The 13845-nt window shown below is 39.7% G+C and overlaps 1 protein-coding gene across 2 annotated transcripts in view; it reads left to right on the top strand.

The window, feature by feature from the left end:
• Positions 1–13845, top strand: part of LOC105926805 (GDNF family receptor alpha-2) — a 93620-nt gene that overhangs the window by 41218 nt on the left and 38557 nt on the right. For both annotated transcript variants that reach the window (XM_036144441.1, XM_036144440.1), the window contains exon 4: positions 2317–2695. In XM_036144441.1, the coding sequence (XP_036000334.1) occupies positions 2317–2695 (379 nt within the window). The remainder of the gene's footprint in view (positions 1–2316; positions 2696–13845) is intronic.

Below are 13845 nucleotides of genomic sequence, written 5' to 3'. Positions count from 1 at the left end.
AAAAAAGAAAGTGCAACTGGATCTTGGGCATTAGACACCCAGACAATGATGCACACGACACTGTAAGTGTTACTACAATGTCTCGCTGACCTCAGCGCGTCCTGGGCAGCTGTAACAGTATTTTGTGTCGACGCTATACACAGTAAGCTGTTTTTTTCCATCTCCAAGGTCTTCTGTTTTTCCATTGTTTCTAGAAAACAAATGAAAAATGAAAGAAGCTGTCTCCTTAACTTCATTATGTCGAAACATTAAAAAATGTAAATGTTATTTGTAATGATATGTAGTAACTCTCTCTGACAACTTGATAATACCCCGATATTATGGTAATCACGTCAGCTGTTTACATTTAATGAATAATTCATTAACATTTAATCTGAAATCTTAGCTTAATTTATTCATAAATCACTCAAGGCCTGAAACAGACTGGATCGATTTTGCTGGAGTGGATGGGCCTGGCTGCAGGCATCCCTCTGCTGCCTTACAGCTACTTGAAGAAGCAGAGAGGCGAAGGTGAGCTTGCAGATTCTCTACCAGGGATTCGTGAAATCATGTGAGGTCAATGTTGATAAGTCAGAAACTCAGCAGCAATGTAGGGCACAGGTTGTGCTTGCTAAAGTACTGCAACGTTAGCGGCTTGAAATTATATCAATATGGTAGGGACGTAAAGAGATCTCACAATATTTCCTTTCACCTTATGGTCTGTTTCACAAAGTGCTGTCTAGTTCAGTGGCAGCTTCTTAATAAGTGGTGCTAGGGCGCCGTCCCCATAAAATCTGCAGACAAATACTATAGACACAGTAAACTTAAATTACGAGATAAACAGTATTTATCATATCTGTTCACTCATAAAATGTGTCTGACTTTTGATTTTTCAGCATTCCCATTTAATTTTTTATTTTTATTTTTTTGCATAGGATTGATGATCTTCTTAAACGTTGGCTTCCATGCAATTTCATGCTGGTCTCTAACTGGTTACTTAAAGCTTCTCCTCTAGCCAGTTTGTGTCAATCTTCAGTCTGATTAATTCATGATATCTGTCAAAGTCACACCACTGTCAAATGATTAGATGCGCCAGACAGAATGTACAAATACAAACTGAAGAGACAGACAACAGCAACACAGGAGAGGATGGTGCAGCGGAAGAAAATTAGGTCATTTTTTAACAAAATTATAAGTTAGGCTTTACGGACAAAAAAGCAGATAAAGGAATTTGGACCAGACCCACCAGACTTAAAAACCCAGAAGTAGGCATGTGACCTCTTGCACCACACAGCCCCTAAAAACGTTTTATCACCAGTCGCCACTGATCTAGTTGCTGTTTTACTTTAAGCCATTATTATAAATTTGAGCTGAATATTTCTACACTGAACAAAGATTAAGAACCAAAAAAAGTTTTAGATTCATGAAACATTTAGGCTGTTTGTGAAAACACTAAAATGGGGCATTTTCACAGTATTTTAGTTAGTATTAGGACAACCATAGAAATAGACAAGATAAAACAAACTTAACATATAAACTTGCCAAATCTAGAGTGAAATATTACAAATATATTAAAGATTCTTTAATACTAATTTGATTTGTGAAATTTGTACAGAGACTGGATATTTTCTCTCTCAAAAGAGAGAAAATATCCAGTTACCGTCGGCCGTGTTGATGAAAACAGCACGTTGATGTTAGAGCTCAGTGGAGAATGGCCAGGCTGGTTTGAAATGATGGAAAGGCAACAGGAGCTCAAATAAGCACTTGTTACAACCTAGGTATGCTGAATATCATCTCTAAACACACAACACATTGCGCCTCAAAGCAGGTGGGCTACGGCTGTAGAAGACCACATGGGGTGCCACTTCTCTCAGCTACAGGGAGCTGAGGCTACAGTTCGCACAAGCTCAACAGAATGTGACGATAACAGGTTGGGAAAAACGTTGTCGGAGTTGATGAGTCCCAGATTCAGCTGAAATGGGTGGTAGGGTCAGAATTGAGCGTAAACAACATGAAAGCATGGATCCATCCTGCCTTTTATCAACAGTTCAGTCTGGGGCTGGCGGTGTAATGGCGTGGGGATGTTGTCTTGTGACACTCATTGCACACAGCAATGTATTCCAAGTGTTTACTTCTGGCAATTTTGATTCTTATACATTTCAGCAAACTAAAACACAAAATTATTTCTCAGAATATTTCTATTGACAGTAATGTTACCCATTGACAGAAGTGCAGAAGTGCTGCAACTAAGTATGATCTCCCTTTTCCTTTAGACTCTTTTACATTACTTACAGTATGTTCTCACTCGTCTTCTCCCTTCCTTGTATTTACTTTTAGGGATGCAGTCATCGATCCCCAAACCCTTCCAGTGTCCTGAAGCGGAGAAAGTTTGCAACCCTTGCCTTGACGCAACTAAAGCTTGCAACCTCAACACCGTCTGCAAGCGATACCGTAGCAGCTATATCACCACCTGCAGCAAGGAGGACACCAACAAAGGGGAGAGCTGCAACAAGAAGCGCTGCCACAAGACCCTGAGGGCCTTCATAGAGCGCGTGCCCTCAGGGCTCAGCCACCGGCTGATCTTCTGTCCCTGCCAGTCTGAGGGCTGTGCCGAGAGACGCAGGCAGACAATAGTTCCTGATTGCTCTTACAGGGATAAGGAGAAGCCCAACTGTTTGGAGCTACGGAGGGTCTGTCGCACGGATACCTTCTGCAGGTGAAGTAAAGTGAAAATATGTGGCTTTATGTCTGTTTTTATGTGCTTAAGTTCTCAGTTTGATCCATAAGTTCTGGTGTAGAAAAAAAGTGGTTCATTATCGTTTTAAAATAATTTTTATTTTACATTTTACTAGAACAATGAAATAGCACTTTTTGAATGCCCCCTATGCCATCATAAAGTTAGATAATTGCTCCATTGTAACTTTGGGTAATTAGACGTTTAGAAAGCAGCAGCTATTAGATGCAAGATGAAGATGTGAGGCTGAGTTGAAGGGACAACGCTCAATTAAGCTGAACAAAACATTAGTGGATCACTTTAGCTGCATGGGCCCTCTATTGGATTCCAGCAGCCAGATTCAATTCACACCTACCCAGCCGTGACATGTTTCCTTGTGTTAGTTCTGCTCGCAGGAGGTGAAACACAGTGTCTGGAGCCAAACCAGCTGTCAAGATCTTTTACTCGAGAACCATGTCCCAGCACTGACCATCAGGGGGCTTCATGATGCTTCTGACACTCTGCAATTTCTTGTCGTTTTAGTTTGAAAAATGAGCTACGTTTCAATGATCTCAGGAGCTTTTTGAGCTGATATCTGAGACTAAAGGAGTTTACCCAAATGTTAGATCAAGGAAAACAAATACTAAAAACATTATCCAAGATTTAAAAATTAACATAAGGGTAAAACTTCAACAAATGTTTTTATCTCCTAGTGGCAGAGGATGAAGCTGCTACCAGTGACATTTGAGGTTCAGGCAGTGTCCAGTCTCCATGTAGGCATAGGAAATTAAATATAGCACACATGTATAATAACAAAATATATCATGTGTTTTGTCGTCTTTCTGAGTGATGTCTTTTTGTTTTAATTTAACTGTTTGGATAAAAACTTATTTTATTGCATGGTCACCTGCTGTCTTATGAAGATCAACACAAATCTTTCATTTATAAAAAGCGTGTTAACTTTCTTTCCGATTTTGAAGAATGGATAAGAAATTTGACCTCTTTGCCATGTCCTATTTAGACGCCAGGGAACAAGAAGTCATGGATAACTTATAAGAAGTTCTAGAGGCTATGATGAACTTGAAAAAAGTAAATTATTACAACGCTATAGTTATATTTATTACACAGGAATAAATACAAAAACCACGCCGCACAGGGTGGGTGCCTTTTTACCTCAAGCTCAGGTCCTCAACCAGAGACCTGGGAGCCTGAGGGTTCTTCTTAGGATCTTAGCTGTCTCCAGGTATCTGATGAAGCCACTTCTGCAGAGTGGGGGTTACTGCCCTGAGTGCTCAGATGACCACATGCATTATTGTTGTTTTCATTTTCAAGGCTCTTTCTAGTTCTTCCCTGAGCCCTTGGTATTTATCCAGTTTCTCATATTCTTTTTTTTCTGATGTTTCCATCACTCAGGATGGCCACATCGATCACAACTGTCCTCTGCTGCTTATCAATGATCACAATGTCTGGTTGGTTGGCCATTACCATTTTGTCTGTTTGTATCTGGAGGATCCAACAGGATCTTAGCTCTGTCATTCTCCACCACCTTGGGAGGTGAGTCCCATTTTGACCTGGAGGTCTCCAGTCTGTATTGTGAACAGATGTTTCTGTACACTATACCAGACACTTGGTTATGACGTTCCATGTATTCCCTCCCTGCTAATATCTTAGACCCTGCTGGGAGATGCTGGATGGTTTCTGGGTCCTCTTTGCATACTCTGCACCTGGGTATGGTAGATCTGAGCCTCTATTGCTCTGGTTCTCAAGGCCTGCTCCTGTGCTGCCATGATCAGTGCTTCTGTGCTAGCTAGCCAGCTGGATCGCTCAGCTGGTAGGGTGACTCACTCCCATTTGGGAGATCTGGGTTCAAATCCTGCATGGGGCATATATATCATGGGTTTTCAACATCATCCAGTGTTGGTCCTTGGGCAAGACTATTAAGACTAACTGCCTTCCTCATAATATACATGATGAGAGTGTATAAACAGAGAACCATACCCGCTCAGATGTCGCCCAGTCAAACAAGGTCTTCGTCAAGTGTTGAGGAACTGGGGCACTGTGGCGACAAACAGGCCACAGGAATACAAAGGCAGTGAACATGAGAAGACTGTATATATGACATTGTATTTTTCCAAAGTTGCCTTGACATTATGCTGCCGCACAAAAAGAGTAATTTTCCTTACAAGGGGTGCTAATAAAGAGCTGCTGCAGTGCTTTGCAAAACCATTCATATGTCTTGGACTTTTTGACATTATAAGTACAAACCTGTACTTATAATGATGAGTCACAAATCTAGCCCTTATGCAAAACACTAGGAACTGAAAGCTAACACTTCATATTACCCTGAAAACACCCACTCCACCGTGAGACATGGGAAGAGTGGAATCATGCGATGGGGATGATTTTCTTCAGTGGAAACAGGCAAATTGGTGTGTTGAGTTGTTGTGAAACTGTGTGGAGCTAATTGCCGGGCAGTCCTTATGGAAAGCCTTTTAAGTCTGCAAGAGACGGGTGGAGGCTGGGAAATGGACGAGACTTGCAGCAGTGCAGAATATCTTTCAGAAACAGTCAGGCCGACATTGGTTCGTTCCCTCTTTGAAAGCCGACAAGGATTTTATTACAGCGTACAAACATACACTTTTTAGAAATCGTCAAAGTCCCCCAAAAAATTCCCAAAACTCTAATCTCAAGAGGGTGTATTTATGATAAATTATCCCATTAATGTCTGTGAATCATTCTGACCAATCTCTACTCAGTCCATGCTTAACTCCAATCTTCTGGCTCCATCTTCGTCTTCTGGCACTTTAAATGGGATTTTTCCAAGAAATTTAGACTGAACTCCTCGAAAGTCATGCACACTTTTGTTATCTTTGCACAAAAGCTTGGGTCAGCTTGACACAGGAATGTTATCTGTCAGAGAACTTAGAGGCTTGGCAGGACACTGTAATTTTCAAACGGCAGTCTTGAACAGGTCTACGTGCTTTTTTGACTGGACATTAATTCTTTGTGAGCTTTTGCCAGTAATATTTCTCTCCTACCCTACAAGGTTCAGCAAAACAGTGGCCCTGAACTTACAGCTAGAGCCACAATAGGAGATTTTATCTTATTTTTTTATTTATTTATTTTTTTGGGGGAGGGGGGGTGTACAAACACAAGCCACACTTTTCAAATCTTTGTTGAACAATTATGTCATTTGTCAATATGTGCTACTTTGTGTTGCTCTAGCACAGGGGTCACCAACCTTTTTTAAACTGTAAAATAAACATATTTCCATGCTTTGTTATAGATATTGTTGTTTTTTTAATCTATATGAATGCTAGTGTGAATAAACAGGAAGAGTAATGGAAAAAAATAGATGCAGCTCACTGGTGGGTTGTGCTTTTTTTTTTAGAACAGGCTCGTGGGTACCACATGTGGTCCTCAGGGACTACTTGGTGCTCGCGGGCCCCATGTCGGTGACCCTTGCTCTAGCACATAGTGCACATTGTGGTGGTTGTACTGTGACAAAATGGGGAAATGTTCAAGTCATGTGAATACTTTTGCAAGGCACTCTATAGATATATATTTTTTACCATCAACAACTGCCTCAGAATTGCAAAATGCCTCCTCTTCAGAAAGCATCATTTGCTTTCTCTAGTCTTTTTGTATGTTCAAATTCGGTTTACACACTGTACATAAACATTCTGACTGGTGTCTTGCAGCCATTTGTTCAGGCAGGTGCTTCTCTAAGTCCACTCATATGCTTTCCCTGGAGAGTAGCACCCTCAGTGTTAATGGTTCCTCTGCCCCAACATTAAATTCACCTTCCTCTCAGCCAAAGTAATGGAACTCTATCAGGCCTCCTACAATTTATGATTGTCTCAATAATTACCTGCTTGCCTGCATTGTGTTATCTCTTTTCAGTCCGAGTTGCTTTCTTTGACCTTTAGGCCCTGCGGTGTCTGCAGTGCACCTCCTTATTGAGAAAGATGAAATAGAACGTTAAAGCTCATTATCTGTGGCCCCGCTGAGGTCAACAGCTCGATGAGTGTGTGTGTGTAGGCTCAAGCCGTGCCGAGACAGACTTGCCCGTGCACCGATGGACCAACAATCACTCAGGAGCCGCTCTAGATCGACCACTTCGAGCTTGAATGCAATTTGGATCTTTTTTGCGTGTTCTTCAGTAGCAAAGGGTGCTGTTGTGCAAGGGAATTTCACCACAATTTAGACTCAATGAGCTGAGTTGAGCTGCTTTGAGGGTCATGATTTTATCATTCAACTCGTGTTTACAATCAACACTTTTATAGCACTCATACCAGGCTTTTGTCTCTTAATTTTACCAGATTTGAAATTGTTTCTATAGTGCCTTGCAAAAGTGTTATTACACCAAAAACTGAAAAGTAATTAATGTAACAATCACTACATTTAATGTATTATGGGGTTATTGTTTTTTTGTTTGTTTTTTTTGTGAACAATATGATAATTGAATAGGTCTGGCATTCAGTGGTATTCAGCCAATCTGAGTCCATACTTAACAAAAACATCTTTCGCTGCTATTCCACCTGCAAGTCTTTCAGGGTATGTCTCTATCAGCTTTGGACTCCTAGAGATTCAAATTACTATTTATTATATTTATTATATGAAATGTAATATTTAAATGAATAGCCTAAACTCACTCAGCTTGGTTTAAGAGCACACATAACTTCTGTGAGCATGCTAACTTCTGAATTTGGTTTGATCTTAATCACTACATTGTAGCTCAGGCAGCATGTTTCGGGTCGTGGTCCTGCTGGAAGATGAACCTGAACCCACATCTCAGGTCTTTTGCTGCCTCCAACACGTTTTTTTTCCAGGATTATGCTTAGCTCCATCCATTTTCCCATCATTTCTGATGTCTGACCTGTCACTACTGAAGACAGCCTTCACACAGCATGATGCTGCCACCACAATGTTTTATGTTCGAGATTGTGTTTTAAGGGTTTTAGTTTCCCACCATACGTTGCATTTTGATAGACCAAAAAAACCTCAGTTTTGGTCTCATCTGGACAATGTACATCCAGACGTCTTCCACTTTTTGCCCTGCATGACTTGTGGCAGACTGCAGAGTGGGCTTACCACACGTTTCAGACATCATTTCTCCCTGTAATTTCTCCCTTGGTTTTCATCATGCTGTTTGATCACTATTTCTCTCCTACAAACAATTAAGATTTAATTCTGTTTATTTATATGTCACCAATTCACAATATTTGTTGTTTCAACGCACACTCAAAGAACAGATTATACTGATAACATATCCTACATACAGTATATATCCTATGTATTAATTATGGGATATTTGAAGGGACTTGGTGTCCCAAGAGTTCGTCCTAGAGTAAATGGGGCTGAATAAATATGCACACTTTTCAGTACAATTGTTTTTTGGTTTTTTTTTGTAAAGTGCCTTAAGATGACATGCGTTGTGAATTGAATTGTATAAATGAACTGAATGAATTCAACACTTACAGTTGGCCTAATACATAAAACACTTATTAAGTACAATGAAATGTGGGATTATTCTGTCACAAAATGTTAAAGAATTAGGGGATATTAACACCTGTACAAGGCATTGTAGCAACTCATCATGTTGTAAACTCCTGTTTTAGAAACAGGCAGAATTTAAAAAAAAGGTCTTTGAACAATCAGGATCATATAAGCAATAGGGCATCATTTAACTTTAAATTTCAGCAAAGTAACGTACAAGATTTGTGTAAACGTTCTATGGCCCCTTTTTTAAGTCTCAGATGGTATAAGCAGAGAGGGGGATTGTTTAGTGACAGGCCTTTACTTGCCCCTAGAGACACCTGTCTGAGTAGAAAAAAGGGGATACACAGCTTGTCAGACCAATTTTATTTGAGAACAACAGATTACTGAAGATAGGAGAGGGAATGGGAAGAGGAAGGGAGATATAATGAGACAGAGAGGCAGAGGAGAACATGGGGTGTGGGTGGGGGGAGTACTCAGAATCAATGTGGGCTACTGCAGTCAGTTGGAGGTCAGTGGTTTGTTCAAACAGCTATGGGTATTTGCGATAGACGCCACAGGCTATTTTATACAGTACATTACTGCTCTGTGCAACACATGCATGTAGAGATGGGGTTGCACTAAGCCCAGAGCCTCCCCGGTGGAAACCGATTTTAAAATTCATACCTACTTGAAGAGATGCACTGATCAAACTTTTTGTGGCCGGCACGGTTTCTTTCAGTTTTTTTTTCTCTCTCTCTTTTTTCTTTCTTTCTTTCTTTCTTTCTTTTTTTTTGACCAGTCACTTTTTTTCGAACCCCTAAAAGTAAAACATGTGCGTCAGAATCTTTGATAAAGACATAAACTGTGAATCCACAATATCCCAGAGTTACACGATTAGTCCCATTTATGCATCAGACATGTATCTGAATTTAATTACATTTTTAAAAATGCGTCAAATTACATCATGTCGGTCGATGGGTTCAATGACTGAAAACGATGGGACCTCATAGTTTTCGGTGCATTTATTGAACAGGAGAGAAAATTAGATTTTTCAGTATTTGACTCGCTGATTACAGATCAGAGCAAGATTAAGAGGAAACTGTCTGATTTCTATGTCCCAGACTGATTGTCGCATTCATCCCATTTTTATTTACATTATTTTCATACTTGGAAAAAGCTTCTATTTACCATCTTAACAGAAGTAAAGAGTAAAGGCCTTTGGTATACCTTGAGAGTATTGATTGCCAAATTGGCTGTGATTTCACCCTTTGGAGAAGGTTTAGATTGCTCCAGATGGAGCAAACACTTGAAAAGATTTCAATTATATAATTTTGGCGAGGGCCTGGGTGGCATATTGCACTAGAATATTTCATTCTCTCCTGGTTCTCTGTGGAGGTGATTGTTGGCATACCATGGAGTCTAGATGGACAGAAAACACGTATTAAATGGAGCAGCAGACTTTCCTTACACCTGGTTGTACTTCTGCTTCAGTTACAACAGCGCTGCCTGCCATAATCCTACACAAACTAAAAAGCATTTCTCTGTTTGCAACTGTCCAATTCCCTATTTATCTTCGCCTTTATTTTTTCCCCTTTTCTGTCAGAACTGGCCGTGCGTGTTTTTGTGCACGAATGAGTGTTTGGGCATGAAAGCACAGACGCTCCCCATCCTTTCCCATGTCGGTTTGCGAAAGACATGCCCGATAAAAACAAACCCAAAGAGCGTTGAGCTGTATTCGTACTTGTGCTATATTGATTCTCTGGGAGATCAATGCAACACTTCTATCTTTGATTCATTTCCCCCGTTCGACACGATCACTGAGCGCTCTTTGATTAAGTTATTTGGCCTCTGGTTTTCAGAGCGGGTAGGTGAGAAATAATCAATGAGCACACAGGTAAGCTGACCCAGTTTGGGAGATATACAGGACCAGGCTGATGGTGCTTGTTGAAAATTCATTGGGTATTTCTCTCTTACTTACACACATGCGCGCGCACGCACACACACACGCTGCCCGCACTCAACAGTCCGTTCTCTTGTATCTGACAACTTAAGTCCCCACTGAGGGGGGACGGTGTGGGGAGAAAGACTGGCCCAGATGACATTACTCTGTATAGCTTCTGTGATAAAGCTGAAAGAAATCTGGAGACTGCTACACTTTTATCATCAGTTTCTTATCACTTTTTCGCTCTCACATACATTCCACACAGACATGTTTGTACTTTTCACTTGTGAGAAGCCTTGAAGTATTCCCAGGCTGCTAATTCTGCCCCAACCTCAGGGTCTGACATACAGCATGGCTGGGACTCTAAAAAATGGGTTTGCTATTGATAATCAACCAAAAATTGGCCCTGTAGATTTCACGGGAAAGTCCTCATTGGATAATAAAATACGTATTACTTCAAAAAGAGGGGACTGCTTTGTAAATCAAAGCATGATTATGGTCCAGTGCATTGGTTCTCAAAGTTGGGGTTGTGAATCAACAAAAGTGGATTCTTCAGATACTCTTTAGAAATCAAGGCAGATAATAAAAAATATGATAGTTGACTTCAGAAAACACAGAGGGCCAACACCAATATGGCCCCCTGACCATCCCTGACTGTGGAACCTTCTTACTGAACTTCAGAGGTACTGAAGTCAACATGGTTGCTCTTCCTCTCCACTGTTCCTGTGTAGACTTTAAGGCCTTAATTTCCAAACTTTACTTTCATCTTAAAAGAGGATTTTTGATCAGTGAGTCCACTTCTTTTACTCCTTAGCCCACATGATACGTTTATGTCTCTGGTTCCGGAGTGGGACAGGAAATGTGTCATATGTGTATCATTTGTCTGTGGTTAGTGGCTCTTCAAGCACTGACTCCAGCGTCAGTCCACTCCTTGTGAAGCTCTCCCAAATTCATGAATTGATTTTTGTTGACAATCCTCTCAAGGCTGCAGTTATTTCTGTTGCTGCTGCATATTTTCCTACAACACTTTTTCCTTCCACTCAACTTTCTATTCTAAGAATATTATTGCATACATTACTCAGTTTCTTTAGCAATGACCTTTTGTACAGTAGCATACCTTCCTTGTTGAGGGGGTCAATGACAAGTCAGCAGTCTACCCCATGATTGTGTAGATCATAATATAGCCATTACATAAAATTTATATGCACATTTTTTTAGTTATGTTCAATTCATATAGCAGTAATTCACAACGCATGATATCTCAAGGCTTTTTACAAAGTAAAATTAAATCAAATCATCCAGACAGTTTGGTCAAAAAGTTTCTTATCTAAAGAAACCCAGTAGATCACATCAAGTCTTGACAAGCAGCATTCTCTCCTCCTGAAAGAGTGTGAAGCCACAATGGACAGTCTTCTGCATTGTTAATGGCTTTGCAGCAATCCCTCATACTGAGCAAGCATGAAGCGACAGTGGAGAGAAAAACTCCCCTTTAACAGGCAGGAAAACCTCCAGTTGAGGGTTATCTGCCTCAATCAACTGGGGGTTAGAGAAGACAGAGCAGAGAAACAAAAAGCACAGAAGCACACATTGATCCAGGAATCCTTTCTATGTTATATGGTAATAGTGGATGATTTGCCTCACCTGGATGATGTCAAAGCTAACAGAACGCCAGAACAGGTGTACCAACTAAGAAGAAAAAAATGACAGAGAACAAAAAGTTAAAAGTTGAAATAACAACAAACAATGCAAATTGGAGAACGGTAGGAGAACTCAGCAGAGTAAGAAAAATAGACGCTGATGTCCTCCAGCCTCACGGACCAAAACTGGGAGTTGGTTCCACAGGACAGGAGCCTGATGACTAAAAGATCTGCCTCCCATTCTACTTTTAGAGACTGTCTATGTAGTGTTAAACTTTTCAGAGACACTGATTATTTGGTTTTCATTATCTCTAAGCCATCTATCATAAATACTTTCACAAACATGTTCTTGTAGCACCATCTTTATATAATATTATTCTGATGCACAGCAGTCTGCTCTTCTGCTTTTAAACAGTAGATGCAGGGTTAGTATTTACATTTTCAAAGACTTTTCCATTTTAGCTTCATATCCTTATAAAAGAGATATTATTTGTTGTGGGATGACCTTTTTGTCGCATGTAAAAATGTACATCATTTACATCAGAATCATAATACTGACAGACATATAAAATAAAATGTTGCACAAAGAAAATGTTGCACAGATATAAAAGAAAATGTTGCACAGGTGGCATCATAGCTGTGGAAAAAAGTGTTTGTTAATCCAACCTAAACATGTGTAAAAAAGTTATTGTTACCTAAACCAGATCACTGATTGTTCTGCCTGTGGCTGCTACAACTGCTATCATGGGTGGGGAATAGCTGCCAAGAAGTTTTTACATGATTGTTGAAGGATTTTGGCCGACTTCTCTTTGCAGAATTGTTTTATTCAGCCATGTTGGAGCGAGAACCACCTATTGAAGGTCATGTCACACCATATCTATTAGATTTTGGTTTAAAGTTCATCAACGTTACATCAGAAACTTTAATTTTGTGGTTTTGTGTCATTTATTAGCCCTGTAGAGGTGTACTTGGTGGTTTGTCCTTCTGCATAACCTTGGTAACCTTGAGCTAAAGGACACAAACCAACACGCGGACATTTTTCTAATAGAATTTTTTGATGGGGTAGAGTAATTGTTTCTATCAATTATTACTAGTCCAGCAGAGCAGCCATGTAGCTGTGGGTATGATGTTCTTTGTCTGAAATGGGTTGGTTTTACATTGCAGGTTCACAGTTATCCAGAACAAGACAATTGTAAGTGCTTAACTCAAAGGCAACAGGGCTTTTTCTTTTGTTAATTGTAGATGTTTCACATCTTATACAAAAGGTTTCTTCAGTTATAAACAAGGGATCAAAGTCGCCCCATGGATTGGATTTTTGCACATTTTCTTTCGTGTAAGCCTACAATGCTTTAAATGTTGCTGATATCAGTTTTGTGACTTCCTGGTTGATTTGTCTTGATTGTGTTGATTTGTCTCTTGGGGTAATTTTGGTTGCCTGGAACGGTTCGTTGCTGTTCTCTGTTTTGGATATCTTTCAATGTGGTTCACTGTTCTCAATCCTTAGTAATTACTTTGTAACCTCTTCCAGACTAATGGATGTCAATGGCTGCTTCTCATCTTCATAATAATTGAATTTAACAAAGTTGTCAAGATTGCAAGAAAACATTTTAGAAAAATATGTTGTTGTTTTTTTTTGTACTTTTACCATAATGTTTCAAGATCTTAATAGAAAATGAACTTTTAGCTGTTAAGTAGGACCTTGATGTAAATGAGAGTAGAAGTCCAACACCATGACACACACAGTTTTAGTTTTGTGATGGTTTCAGGGTTAAATGAAAAATGTAAAAGCAAAAATAGAGTTTTAATTACAATTAAAAAAACTCCTGATTAATCAGAGGTAATCTATCTTATCTATCTTCTCTATCTATCTAGATGTAAAGTATCTTTCTAAACTTGATTAGAAAAAAAGAAAAAATGTATAACATAGTAATCAGCTCTATTGTTGTACTATACTTATTATATATATTTTTTCCAGTTTAAACCCGACAGCCACTCAGCAGCCTTCATGGATAGAAACCTCAAACTTGAGGCACAAATACCCTCCTAACGAAACTAGGACAGGTCAAACTGTCCCGCAAATTAGCATCAAAGTC

The sequence above is a fragment of the Fundulus heteroclitus genome, chromosome 12 (genome assembly GCF_011125445.2).
Source record: "Fundulus heteroclitus isolate FHET01 chromosome 12, MU-UCD_Fhet_4.1, whole genome shotgun sequence".
NCBI classification, from domain to species: Eukaryota; Metazoa; Chordata; class Actinopteri; order Cyprinodontiformes; family Fundulidae; genus Fundulus; species Fundulus heteroclitus.
Note: the sequence above shows the minus strand (reverse complement) of the source record. Positions and strands in the feature narration are given on the sequence as shown.